The 13,753-nt window shown below is 51.8% G+C and overlaps 1 protein-coding gene across 1 annotated transcript in view; it reads right to left on the bottom strand.

Moving 5' to 3' along the window:
- Nucleotides 1-431: 431 nt before the first annotated feature.
- The window catches only part of ece2b (endothelin converting enzyme 2b), a 13,769-nt gene continuing 447 nt past the window's right edge, over nucleotides 432-13,753 (bottom strand). Inside the window, exons 2-17 of the mRNA XM_047051907.1 lie at nucleotides 13,316-13,630; nucleotides 11,385-11,509; nucleotides 10,612-10,758; nucleotides 10,458-10,523; nucleotides 10,163-10,351; nucleotides 8,711-8,853; nucleotides 8,297-8,411; nucleotides 7,087-7,197; nucleotides 6,668-6,766; nucleotides 5,892-5,969; nucleotides 5,640-5,743; nucleotides 5,169-5,279; nucleotides 4,954-5,021; nucleotides 4,465-4,655; nucleotides 3,688-3,783; nucleotides 432-3,540 (exon numbers count right to left, since the gene is read on the bottom strand). Of these exons, the coding sequence (XP_046907863.1) occupies nucleotides 3,364-3,540; nucleotides 3,688-3,783; nucleotides 4,465-4,655; nucleotides 4,954-5,021; nucleotides 5,169-5,279; nucleotides 5,640-5,743; nucleotides 5,892-5,969; nucleotides 6,668-6,766; nucleotides 7,087-7,197; nucleotides 8,297-8,411; nucleotides 8,711-8,853; nucleotides 10,163-10,351; nucleotides 10,458-10,523; nucleotides 10,612-10,758; nucleotides 11,385-11,509; nucleotides 13,316-13,630 (2,135 nt within the window). The 3' untranslated portion in view covers nucleotides 432-3,363. The remainder of the gene's footprint in view (nucleotides 3,541-3,687; nucleotides 3,784-4,464; nucleotides 4,656-4,953; nucleotides 5,022-5,168; nucleotides 5,280-5,639; nucleotides 5,744-5,891; nucleotides 5,970-6,667; nucleotides 6,767-7,086; nucleotides 7,198-8,296; nucleotides 8,412-8,710; nucleotides 8,854-10,162; nucleotides 10,352-10,457; nucleotides 10,524-10,611; nucleotides 10,759-11,384; nucleotides 11,510-13,315; nucleotides 13,631-13,753) is intronic.

Here is a 13,753-nt window from a genome sequence, read left to right as displayed (position 1 = left end):
AGAGCACATCCTGCCGGGGCAGATAAAGCTGCAGGCTGGAGAGGGAGGCAGGCAGGGAGGGAGGGAGGCAGGCAGGGAGGGAGGCAGGCAGGGAGGGAGGCAGGCAGGGAGGGAGGGAGGCAGGCAGGGAGGGAGGCAGGCAGGGAGGGAGGCAGGCAGGGAGGGATCAGGGCCCGCCGGGGAAGGGAGGGAGTTTGTGCAGGAGGAAGGGCTCTGTTTGCTGAGAAGGTGGAGAAGGACATGCAAGCACACACACTGTACATACACACACAGTGTACACACACACTTTGCCCCTCTACTGCCCCCCAGAGGTATGAGGTGCTTGCTTCACATCCTGTGGCTGAAAGGGCACATTATAGGCCTGCAGATGACTCATAGTTATACTGTCAGGTAGACAAAAAAAGACCCGTATTATTACATATATTCTTTATTTCAGTTTCCTGTTTACAGTCTTGTACTACAGCAGAATGTTGTACTACGCGTTGGGGTGGGAGGAGTTTGTGGGTAAGAGGGAGGTGAGGGGGTGGGGAGGAGGGAGGTGAGGGGGTGGGGAGAAGGGAGGTGAGGAGGAGAGTTTGAGGCTTAGCTGTCCCCATACCAGACACAGCTGCTGAGGAGGTTTTTATTAATTTTTTTATCAAAAAGACATAAAACAAATCCTAGCAAAATAACACTGTGAAAGTGTAAAAATCACTCGAATGGATGTCAACAATTACAGAAGAGAAACGTAGCACATACGATCAGAACACGACCCCGAAAAATTAAATAAGGCAGATTCCCACAACATGATTACACAAGTACACCAGAGAGGGCTGGATGTGCAGATGCCACGGCGACCAGGTGCCACGGTGACAAGGAGCACGGTCACAAACCGTGTCTTATTAATACAAGGATAGTTAATTTGACTGGCTGATTTGTCACAGAATGTACTGGATTGGAGGACATGTTTTGCAAGTGATTTTTGATGTCATCACATCAGCCAATCGCCTCATAGAAATGCGGGTCACATGGTGTCAGACAGCAGCCAATCGCCACACAGAACCACGGGTCACATGGCAGGCAGCCACCTAAGTGGTGAGAGAAGCAAGCAGAGCTGTGTTGGACACGAAGCCATCGGCTCAGAGATAAAACACTTAACGGATAATTAAAGGCTTTGTACACACTTTCAAGTTTAAAATGTTCACTTGCACTATATGTATATATATATCTATATCTTTTTCAGTAAATACTTAAGGCTGATTACCCATCTACCCTTACAGGTGTTGGCCCCCCCCCTCCCCCCCACACTTGTGAACGCAAGTCTGCTAAGAAGTGTGACACCTCGACCCAGGGGTCACACCGAAAGGGGGTTTGCTCAGAGGAAGCCACCGACAAGTTAATTCATGAAAACGTAAACAACAACATCCATCCAGACTGGATGTTTTCAGAACTTCGGAGCGTTAAAGAAAGATTCTGCAGCCATGGTCACATTCAGCCCCATCACAACCAGGAAGAGGAGACGCGCGGGCATCGCCGTGGAGACGAGCAGCGGCCGACAAGACGCGGCTAGAGAAGAAGATGGTGTTGACGGGGGAGGCATGACGGAGGAGGGGAGGGCGGAGGAAGGAGAGGCTGTTCCCCATCTCTACTAGACTCGTCGTCATGTCTAGAGGTGTAAAACATCTATGACGAGACATGACTGGAGAGAGTCTGCAGTGAAATCAACATGTCTTACATGGTTACGACCCCGACAGCTACTCAGTTAGCACACACACACACACACCCCTGCCTTAGCACTTTGGAGAAGATACTGTCAAAACAAATGAACTATTTACACATCGCTTCATCAACATTCATTCATTTCAAATGAGTCTGTTTTCTGTTTGAGTGGTTGAGAGTTGAAATAACGTCTGCCATGCTAACAGGATAGGTGAACACCATAAGGGGGAGAAGCTTGTATGAACATCCGGTGAATTATCTACCTATATCTGTCTCTCTCTCTCTCTCCCTCCATCTCACTCACACATCTTTCTCTATTGAAAGCAGACATCTTAACTGAAGTAAACATCTACAAGACTAGATTGTGAGTCGGATCATCCACATTCCAAGTCAACTAACAAGCAAACAGAAGAAACCAGACAAGCACAAGAGCAGAACTTAATCTTTGGCAAAAGCAGTAAAAAAAATCATCATAAAGGAGAATCTCATCTGAACTTCATCACATCACTGTCCATATGTGCCCGTAATAACATGTAGAGGAACAGAACGACGGTTTCCATGGCGATGCCAGTCAGGTCACCAGGTGGCTCTCATCCTGTGACTGTGTGACCGCCCAATGTCTCCCCCTGGTGGTACGGAGGTGGAAAAGCAACATGGTCTTTCAGAGGGCCATGTTCATGTCTCTGTAGTCTTGTACTCCAATATACGAAGCTATGGACCATAGGACACTGTGGAAGGTATGGTATATATTCTATAGGCCGTTTCACACAATTTCAGCCTCAGGAAAAAAAGTGCCTTTTTAGCCCCGGGCTAGCTGAGCTGTTAACCCAACGCTAACGTCTAGTTAGCCAGGTTAGCAAAGACATTTTGAAGCTAGTTCCCCAAAGATCTATCAGAACACAGTGCTTAGTCTAGGGCTAACAAATGCTTGTGTGAACAGGCTACGCTAACCCCAAGCTATCTCAAGCCTGCAGTCTACCCGGGGGAGATTCTCTGTGGAGGAGTTGTGAAAAGGTCTTCCGATTCCTGCTGTGAGATCACAGTGAAGCTTCCTCCGCCCTCTCTGTGATGTCACAGAGGGAACCGACCAACGCCTGTGAGGGAACCTAGGAGTCATTTCCTGAGTCACAGTGAAGGTTCAAGACTCTGAGGTCACAGAGAGCGCGGAGCACATGCTGTGAGGTCACAGTGGTTTCAGCGAGAGTTCTCTGGATTGGAGAACAGCTCTGGGTTCGATTGTAAACAGGAAACACAGCAACAGCAACGACACAGAAGCATAGTAGTATGTGATCCTGACCCCGCCTCCTTACCAAGTCCAGGAAACAATAAATAAGACATAACTTCACTCCACACAAGGTTGCACAGGGAGGTTGTTGCGAAGGTTTTGTAGAGAGCAGGAACACACCATCCCCTCACTCTGGACACCAACACATCTCGCTCCATCTCTCTCCATCTCGCCTCTAAATCTCAGAATCCTTTGTGCAACTTCAACGACCAGTCATCCAGATTCATGTCTTTCAACTACAAATCTCCCCAGTCCCCCCCCTCCAAAAGACAACTGATGATGACATGTCCGTCCAACATGGGCGTCTCCTCCTCCGTCCAAGTAGCCTCCAGAGACAGCGCTCCCTGGTGGCCAGCTGTCCTGTGCCCCCCTGGGGGCCCCTACCACACCTCACAGCGGTGTCCTGAGTTCATGGGGGACCCAGTAGAGCACTGGAAGTGCTCGGCAAAGTCTGGTGAGTTGGAGAGGGTGCCGATGACCCGGAATTTGGGGGGGCTGTGTGGGTCAGTCATGAGACCCTCGTGGGCACTCTCTGGGGTCCGTACGGAACACCACACCTGAGACCACGGAAGACAAGAAACACACACACAAGTTCTGAAACTACCAAACAGGCCCTGTTGTGTTGTGTCGTCTATACTTGTCAGCCAACAGTGAGGTGGTTTGCCAGGGCCTGCACTGGCACCCACTGTAACACCACCACCCACCTGGGCAAAACCCACGAAGAAGAGCTGGTCGTTGGTCAGGTTCACCGCCGGGAGCCTCTTCTCCTCACCGTTCTGCTGCGCCCACGTCTTGTAAGCCTGCACAGACCAGCACAGGTTAGCTAGCACAGACCAGCACAAGTTAGCTAGCACAGGTTAGCTAGCACAGACCAACACCGGTTAGCTAGCACAGGTTAGCTAGCACAGACCAACACCAGTTAGCTAGCACAGACCAGCACAGGTTAGCTAGCACAGACCAACACCGGTTAGCTAGCACAGGTTAGCTAGCACAGGGTTAGCTAGCACAGACCAACACCGGTTAGCTAGCACAGACCAACACCGGTTAGCTAGCACAGACCAGCACAGGTTAGCTAGCACAGACCAACACCGGTTAGCTAGCACAGGTTAGCTAGCACAGGGTTAGCTAGCACAGACCAACACCGGTTAGCTAGCACAGGGTTAGCTAGCACAGACCAACACCGGTTAGCTAGCACAGGGTTAGCTAGCACAGGGTTAGCTTGCACAGACCAACAGGTTAGCCAGCACAGGTTAGCTAACACAGACCAGCACAGGTTTGCTCAGCAACATCCACAACCATACTGCCTAACTATACTGGAACACAGGAACATCCAGAAGTGCGCTGGCTAGCTAAACACAGGTTAGCACTGGAACTTCCAGAACCGTGCTAAGAGCAAGCTAGAACAGACCGCACGCCAGCACAGCAACAGTCACAACCATGTTAACTAGCTAGCTAGCCATGTACGCTAGGTCACCACTCACATTGTAGGCCGCCTTCAGCCCGCCGTTGTCTGCGATGTTCTCGCCCAGCGTCTGTTTGCCGTTGATGTGCTCCCCGTTGATGGTGTACTGGCTGTACTGCTCCACCATGCACTCGGTCCGGTTCTTAAAAGCTTCCACCGAGGAATTCTGCCACCAGGGTCGAAGGTTCCCGTCTTTGTCGTATTCCCTTCCTTACAGGAGGAGGAAGAAAAACGTAAATGAATCCCAGGGAGTAGGTTTCATTATACAGGCTTTGAAAATTGCTAATCTGTCCCCCCCCCCCCCCCCCACCCCCATACACACACACCCTTTTTAGTAAGAAAATAATATTTAACAGACGCATCCACCGTTATAAAATAAAAAGCTGCCCCACCCACTTTTGAAAACTAAGCCCCTCCCCTGCTTCAGACCCGAGGAGAGTGAAGAGGTAGGTGAGGGTGAAGTGCTACAGCGTGCTGATGATGCGTTTGTGACGAGAGGGACACTGACCCTGGTCGTCGAAGGCGTGGGTGAGCTCGTGTCCCATCACTACTCCGATGCCCCCGAAGTTGAGAGCTCTGCCGGGAGGTCACAGTCAGCGAAACAAGCAAACCCAAACCCACGACGGGAACCCACGTGGTGTGTCAAATGGTTGGTGGCTTTTGGCGCGGGTATACAACCTCCCTCCCACACACACACACACACACACACACAGACACACTTACTTGGGGTGGTCCTGGGCGTAGAAGGGGGCCTGGAGGATCCCAGCGGGGAACACGATGCCGTTCTTGGTGGGCATGTAGTAGGCGTTGACCGTGGGAGGAGTCATACTCCACCTGGATGGACACACACCGAGTCAGACACACCAGGGTCAGACTTTGTGCTGTCCCTTGTGATCTTACAACACTGTCTGTCAAGAGATCAGGGGTAGAGAGAGAGGGGTAGGGGGTAGAGAGAGAGGGGTAGGGGGCTAGAGAGAGAGAGGTAGGAGGGTAGAGAGAGAAGGGTAGGGGGTAGAGAGAGAGGTAGGGGGTAGAGAGAGAGAGGGGTAGGAGGGTAGAGAGAGAAGGGTAGGGGGTAGAGAGAGAGGGGTAGGGGGTAGAGAGAGAGAGGTAGGGGGTAGAGAGAGAGGGGTAGGGGGTAGAGAGAGAGGGGTAGGGGGTGGAGACAGAGAGGGGTAGGGGGTAGAGACTCACTGGTCTCTGTTGGGGGGCTTGCGGAGCTGGTCAGCCATCACCCTGGCAGAGAAGTTGTAGAAGTTCAGCATGTTCTGGAAGAAGTTGTCTTCTGACACATCATACTGAGAGGGGAGAGAAGGAGACAAGAAGAGAGGGGGGAAGAAAAACAATCTGTTATTTACCTCACACACACACACACACAATGCGCACACACACACACGCCCTGGTACAGCAGCTCTGGCCAGATGAAGACAGGTCCAGTTAACTCACCCCATCATAAACATCATCCAGCTCCTTAGGATCCAGGATGAAGTCAGGGAATCCTATCATGTCATAGATGGCGTCCGCCTAAAGACGAGATGACCACACACACACACAGAAGGGGACATTACATAGTAACTCCAGCAACTTCCACAACATGTGACATTCCATTCCAGTCCGTTCTCAGGGTCCGTTCTCAGGGGCTGTTCTCAGGGGCTGTTCTCAGGGTCCGTTCTCAGGGGCTGTTCTCAGGGGCTGTTCTCAGGGGCTGTTCTCAGGGTCCGTTCTCAGGGGCTGTTCTCAGGGGCTGTTCTCAGGGGCTGTTCTCAGGGTCCGTTCTCAGGGGCTGTTCTCAGGGGCTGTTCTCAGGGTCCGTTCTCAGGGGCTGTTCTCAGGGGCTGTTCTCAGGGGCTGTTCTCAGGGGCTGTTCTCAGGGTCCGTTCTCAGGGGCTGTTCTCAGGGGCTGTTCTCAGGGGCTGTTCTCAGGGTCCGTTCTCAGGGGCTGTTCTCAGGGGCTGTTCTCAGGGGCTGTTCTCAGGGTCCGTTCTCAGGGGCTGTTCTCAGGGGCTGTTCTCAGGGGCTGTTCTCAGGGTCCGTTCTCAGGGGCTGTTCTCAGGGGCTGTTCTCAGGGTCCGTTCTCAGGGGCTGTTCTCAGGGGCTGTTCTCAGGGTCCGTTCTCAGGGGCTGTTCTCAGGGGCTGTTCTCAGGGGCTGTTCTCAGGGGCTGTTCTCAGGGTCCGTTCTCAGGGGCTGTTCTCCCAAGCGATGGCCACAGGCACCCCTCACCTTCTCCTTGGCAGCCTGCCTCGTGTGCTGGTCCATCCAGTTCAGCTGGTCCAGAGCTGCTTTGAACGCTGTGCGGATCTCGTTGATCATCCCCTCAGCCTGGTGGAGCAGGAGAGGAGAAGGAGGAGAGAGAAGAGGGGGAGAGAGGAGGAGGAGAAAGAGCGGAGGAGAAAGGAGGAAGAAATGAAGGCAGTAGGAGTAAAGGAGAAAGAGAGAGGAGGAGAATTACATTATTTTAGGATGTGTCAAGTCCTGAAGGTCAGCGGCCCTTCTACAGCTGTGACGTTTGATAAAACAAACCGGTGCACTGCTCATTTCAACCACTAGGTGGCAGCCAAGGATCGATGACCACAGAGTTCCCCTGTAAAAAAAAAAATCTAAAACCATCACCGGGGAGAACACAGAAACCAAACACTCACAATCTCCTTGCTGTGTTTGTCGAACGTGGCTTTGACGAACAGAGCTCCAAGAGCGAAGCCAAGAGTGTCGTCTGTGTTCCCAATGCAGGTCTGCCACCTGGGCGTGCAGGACTGAGAGAGAGAGAGAGAGAGAGAGAGAGAGAGAGAGAGAGAGAGAGAGAGAGAGAGAGAGAGAGAGAGAGAGAGAGAGAGAGAGAGAGAGAGAGAGAGAGAGAGAGAGAGAGAGAGAGAGAGAGAGAGAGAGAGAAAGATAGAGGGAGAGAGAGATAAAGATAGAGGGAGAGAAAGAGAGAGATAAGGACCACAGTATTCTCAGCTGTGGTCCTGAGACCACATCTAAACCTTCTTAGAGGCTACTGTGTGTGTGTGTGTGTAAACACCTTCTTAGAGGCTACTGTGTGTGTGTGTGTGTAAACACCTTCTTAGAGGCTACTGTGTGTGTGTGTGTAAACACCTTCTTAGAGGCTACTGTGTGTGTGTGTGTAAACACCTTCTTAGAGGCTACTGTGTGTGTGTGTGTGTAAACACCTTCTTAGAGGCTACTGTGTGTGTGTGTGTAAACACCTTCTTAGAGGCTACTGTGTGTGTGTGTGTGTAAACACCTTCTTAGAGGCTACTGTGTGTGTGTGTGTGTAAACACCTTCTTAGAGGCTACTGTGTGTGTGTGTGTGTAAACACCTTCTTAGAGGCTACTGTGTGTGTGTGTGTAAACACCTTCTTAGAGGCTACTGTGTGTGTGTGTGTGTAAACACCTTCTTAGAGGCTACTGTGTGTGTGTGTGTGTGTGTGTAAACACCTTCTTAGAGGCTACTGTGTGTGTGTGTGTGTAAACACCTTCTTAGAGGCTACTGTGTGTGTGTGTGTGTAAACACCTTCTTAGAGGCTACTGTGTGTGTGTGTGTGTAAACACCTTCTTAGAGGCTACTGTGTGTGTGTGTGTGTAAACACCTTCTTAGAGGCTACTGTGTGTGTGTGTGTAAACACCTTCTTAGAGGCTACTGTGTGTGTGTGTGTGTAAACACCTTCTTAGAGGCTACTGTGTGTGTGTGTGTAAACACCTTCTTAGAGGCTACTGTGTGTGTGTGTGTGTAAACACCTTCTTAGAGGCTACTGTGTGTGTGTGTGTAAACACCTTCTTAGAGGCTACTGTGTGTGTGTGTGTGTAAACACCTTCTTATAGGCTACTGTGTGTGTGTGTGTGTGTAAACACCTTCTTGGTTCCGTACAGACTCTCCAGCAGCTTGTCCTGAGCGTTCTCAAAGCGCTGGTCCAGACTGGAGACGCCCTTCTGGACCAGGTTCCACATCATGTAGTTGTTCAGCAGACTGGGGGGGGGGGGGGGGGGAGGAAGAGATGAGGGAGGGAGGAAATGGATAAGGGAGGGAATGAGGGAGGGAGTGAGGGAAGGAGGGAGGGTTATGCAGAGGAAAGAGGAAAGAGAGTGGTGAGTGACTGACATGTAGGACAAACTAAAAACAGGATCTGCTCTGCTTGCTGGTCTGTTGTTCATGCTGGCTGTGTGTTTTTGTGTGTGTGGACTGTGGAGGTTGTGTGTGTGGATGTTGTGTGTGTAGGTTGTATGTGTGTGTGTGTGTGTGTAGGTTGTGTGTGTTTGTGAGGTCACCTGCGGTCCGTCCTGTTGATGAGTTCAGACAGCTGCTGCAGGTAGTCCTTGGCATACACCACCACAGGCTCTGTGGTATTCAGGTCCAGGGGAGACAGGGCCGAGATCAGGTAGTCCAGCCAATCTACCGCCGGCGCCAGGACCTGGGGGAGGGGCTTAGTCACATCAGGATGGATGCAGGTCCAGAGAGATCTCTCTGGGTTAGATAGAGCACTGGTCCAGCTAGAGGAGAGATCTCTCTGGGTTAGATAAAGAGCACTGGTCCAGCTAGAGGAGAGATCTCTCTGGGTTAGATAAAGGCGCTGGTCCAGAGAAAGGAGAGATCTCTCTGGGTTAGATAAAGGCGCTGGTCCAGAGAAAGGAGAGATCTCTCTGGGTTAGATAAAGAGCACTGGACTGGTGGAAAATATGAGAGTGGTATGTGAAGACAAGAGGAACACAGAGGGGCATACACACTCACACACACTCACTCTCTTTCTCACACACACACACACACACACACACGTCTACCCCTGTGTTTGTGTTGCGGGGCCTAGACATAATTACAGCAGCAGCCCTGACCCTAAGGGGGGTTTATACCAAATCCCTTCCTGTAGACCCTGTTCCCCTACTGTAAGGGGGGGGGGGCAGGAGAGTCTGAGAGGGGGGGGACTCTACGTTTGCTCTAAACAAAACCCTGCTTCCTCCTCCGGAATGTTCCAGTTCCCTCAGAACCTGCTCTCGGAGTCCGGAGAACGAGTCTGAGCTGCACCTATCTGTGACACTGTCCAACTGGCCAATCAGAGACTTGGGTTTGTGGATGCACTTTGAACCCGCCTTTCCGCTGTGTTTAAACACACAGGGACAGAACATCTAAACATCTCAGCAGCGTTGCCACGGACACCGCTCGTTGTTTACGCCTGCAGACGTTCCGCGCTGAAGAATTCAGTTTTACACAAACTGAAACCATGACGAACGTCCAGATATGAATCCGGCCCTGATGCAGGATCGCCATGGTGACGCACGGTGATGGAAACATGCTGGTATCGGCCAGAAAAGGTCTTTACTCAGAACGCTCCGACCCTGCGGCCGCTAGCGTCCTCTCCCACAGCCCGCCACACAGACACAACTACCTGTCAACGGCTCTTGGCAACGGTTGCCCCGGCAACGGTCGGGGGCCTTGGCATACATAAAAAGGGGCCCTGGCGCCCTTCTGTTGTGGAGAATACCCAGGGGGCGAGAGACATCTGCTGTCCTACTAGAGAGAGGCACTAAATATCCAAGATATCGAGAGAGAGAGAGAGAGAGGGGGGGAGAGACAATAGATTTCTTTGGATTCAGTAAAAGAATCCAAAGTACACACATAATTAATGTACTGTTTATCTCACATATAAACACACTCCCACACACATACACCCACACACACCCACACACCCTCACCCTCACCCCCACACACACCCCCCACCCCCCCACCTGCAGGTCAGCGATGGTGATCTTGTGGTAGATCTTCTCCTCGTCCCTGCGTTCGTCCTGCGGCACGGTGATGTTGGCGAGCGCCGTCTCAAAGTCCAGGATCTGCTGCATCTGCCGCTCTGTGGAGTTCCTCTCTCCGCCCAGCAGCAAGCCCAGCTCCACCATGTAGTCAAGGTAGGCCTTCAGAACCTGCGGAGAACCCGAGAGAATCATACTACATTAGACCAGCCTTCAGAACCTGCGGAGAACCAGAGAGAACCGGACTACATTAGACCACGCCGTCTCCCCTCCTCACCTTTTCATTGGCTGTCTTGTTGAGGTAATACTCGCGGGAGGGCAGAAACAACCCTGATTGGTCCACCTAGCAGGAAGAAATCCACAGGTGAGAAAAACCGACCAATCCCCAGGCTGGGTGACAGGAAAAGGAGGAGCATTGCGACAGGAAGCACCTGGATGACGTTGCTGTTGGAGTTCTTGGGGTCCACGCTGACGCCCACAGTAAAGAAGGGCTGGGCACGGTACGGCCCCGACACCATCTTCAGAACCTCCATGAAGTTATCCTGATCCCACGGCCCTGTGATGTTCCATCCCCCGCTCTGTTACCACGGAGACATCGCAGGGACAGAGGGGTCAAAGGTAATTTGTGTGGCCTTTCATGCATTTCCTGGATGTTTCTCAACAGCAGGACAGGGGAGACATGTTTAGAGATGGTCTTTATCTTTGTGATTTCGTCAGACTTGGCTAGTCTGCGAGAACATGGCGGCCTGACTGAGTGTGCGTCTCACAGTCAGTTAGAAGACAGACCGGGCAATCGAGAATGGTAGCTCAGTAGTTAGGGCACTTGACTACAGATCAAGAGGTTGCAGATTCAAATCCCCCACATGTACCATATGTTGCTTTGGATACAAGCGTCTGCTATGAGAAAAAAAATCCATTCTTAAGAAAACTAGGGCACGACACTGCAAAGAATAACTAAGAGCCAGGACCAGAACAATGGGTGGAATGCCATTTCCCCCGAACATATCCAGGTAAAATAAAGATTTGGATTTATCGGAGCGTGGCGGACCGCGGCGCATCGCAGATCAATCAGGGTATGGGGTGCATGGTTTGGGGGGGGGGGGGTAGCAGGGTATGGGGTGCATGGTTTGGGGGGGGGGGGGGGGGTAGCAGGGTATGGGGTACATGGTTTGGGGGCGGTATATCGTTGGGAGGTGAGGCACACCTTGGCGATGAGGTCGATGAGAGGCTGAGCTCCCAGCTCGTCGATGCGCTGCTCGTTCAGACAGGACAGGTAGTAGAACTGGGTCTTCCTCTCTGCCTCGCTGCTGGAGTTGAACGTGCCATTCTCTGAAAGACAGGAAGGAGGAGGGGAGAGGGAGAGAGAGAAGAGTGGGGAGGGAGAAGGGGAGGGAGGGAGGGGAGAGGGGGGAGGGAGAGTTGAAGGGAGAGAGGAGGGAGGAGGGAGAGACAGGACCTACATTAGTGTGGCAGAGTGACAGGAGCAGGTCTGGGTCACTGCAGTCTCACTGACACCGAACTGCTGACTGTTCACTGAGAGCCAGGGAGATCAGAAAGAGACTGTGTGTGTGTGAGTGTGAGTGTGTTATGTGAAGGCCTAACAGGAGGAGACAGGAGGAGACAGGAGGAGACAGGAGGAGACAGGAGGAGAGACTGACAGCAGAACAGGAGCTCCAGGAGTCTGCTGGGGACCTGTCTACGAGGACTTGACTTCAACAGGAGGGCTACAGACAAACATGTCATTCAAACCCTGAACTCATAACATCTGTCTGCTGTATCCACCCTGCTGCTCTAAATACAAGAATCATTCAAGTGAGGATTTGAACCTTCAACCTCTTGATCTACAGGCCAGTGCTATTCCCTGAGATAGTCCCGTCCCCAGTATTAGCATGCTGCAACAGCAGCTAATAAACTCTACATGTAAATACAGGCTGTTGGGCTAATAACTAAATAAATTCTGTTCTGACACACTGCTTAAATTTTTTCAACTGCTAAAGCACTGAGTGTAGTGTAGTGTGTATGTCTGTATGTGTGTAAAAACTAATAGAAAACAGGGTGTGACCAGTCGCAGGGTAGAGAGAGAGAATGGGAGATGAAACAAAGAGATGGAGAGACAGAGGGATGAAAGGAGGGAGAGAGAGAAATGGAGGAAGAGAGAGAGGGAGGGAGAAAGAGATGAAAGGAGAGAGAGAGAGAGTGGCAGAGAGATGGAGAGAAAGAAGAGAGACAGAGAGAGGGATGAAAAGAGAGAGACAGACAGATAGATGAAAGGAGAGAGGGATGAAAGGAGAAAGAGAGAGAGGGATGAAAGGAGAGACAGAGAGAGGGATGAAAGGAGAGACAGAGAGAGGGATGAAAAGAGAGACAGAGGGATTAAAGGAGAGACAGACAGAGGGATGAAAAGAGAGAGAGAGAGAGGGATGAAAGGAGAGATGTCATACGAGGCATCAAAGCTGCTGCACATCCCAGACATACCGCTGTCATGGCAACGCACACCGCTGGAAACAGCGACCGCGGCGGAGCGGCTAAACGAATTATCACACCGAGCAGAAGCCATGTAACCCAGCCCTTTTCGTCAGCGAAACAAGAAAATAGATTTGACTTGACTTGCCCCCTGAACCCCCCTGCACACAGACCCTCAGACCAGGGGGATCTGGGACCAGCTAATGCTTTAAGACTTCATTACATTCAGCCACTGGAATCCGGAATATTCCACAAATAAATCAACTCCTCACAGAGGCAGAGAGACAAGCTAGTGAAGGTGGGTGGGGGGTGGAGGTAACCTTTATCCAGAGGACAGCAGACTGTGTACTGGTGACTAGGCACAATCCCACGCCATTGCACAGTCCATTCAGGCGTGTTTGTTTTGGGTCTGTGTGCAGCGCTGGCGAGATCTGAGCTGTGAATCTAAGGCTGATCCGTGCAGGAGCATGTGTGCTCGTAAGCTGTCACGGCTGTAAACAGACACACTCACACGAAAGAGCGTGTGTGTGTGTGTGTGTGTGTGAGAGCGTGTGTGTGTGTGAGAGAGAGAGAGAGAGAGAGAGAGAGAGAGAGAGAGAGAGAGAGAGAGAGAGAGAGAGAGAGAGAGAGAGAGAGAGAGAGAGAGAGAGAGAGGAGTGTGTGTGTGCTGACCCAGCAGATGCTTGAGCAGGGCCTGGTTCTGGTCCCAGATGCTGTTGAAGGTGCTCCAGCGGGAGCGTCCGTCGGGGAGGGGGTTCTTGCGGACCCAGCCCCCACAGGCGTACTGGTAGAAGTCCTGGCAGGGGTCCACGCTGCGGTCCAGCGCCTCCACTATCTTACTGGCCACCACGATGCAGCCCTCCGTCAAGCACAGGCTCCTCTCTGGGTCTGGGGATGCCAAGGCAAAGCTGGATTCACTACACACACCACACAACAGCTGTCTGACTGTGCGTGTGTGTGTGTTTCTGTCTGAGGTGAGAGTGTCTGTGTGTGTGTGCCTGAGGTGAGAGAGTGTGTGTGTGTGTGTCTGAGGTGACAGAGTGTGTGTGTGTGTGTGCCTGAGGTGAGAGAGTGTGTGTGTGTGTCTGAGGTGACAGAGTGTGTATGTTT

Source organism: Hypomesus transpacificus, unplaced genomic scaffold (assembly GCF_021917145.1).
Source record: "Hypomesus transpacificus isolate Combined female unplaced genomic scaffold, fHypTra1 scaffold_186, whole genome shotgun sequence".
Classification (NCBI taxonomy): Eukaryota; Metazoa; Chordata; class Actinopteri; order Osmeriformes; family Osmeridae; genus Hypomesus; species Hypomesus transpacificus.
Note: the sequence above shows the minus strand (reverse complement) of the source record. Positions and strands in the feature narration are given on the sequence as shown.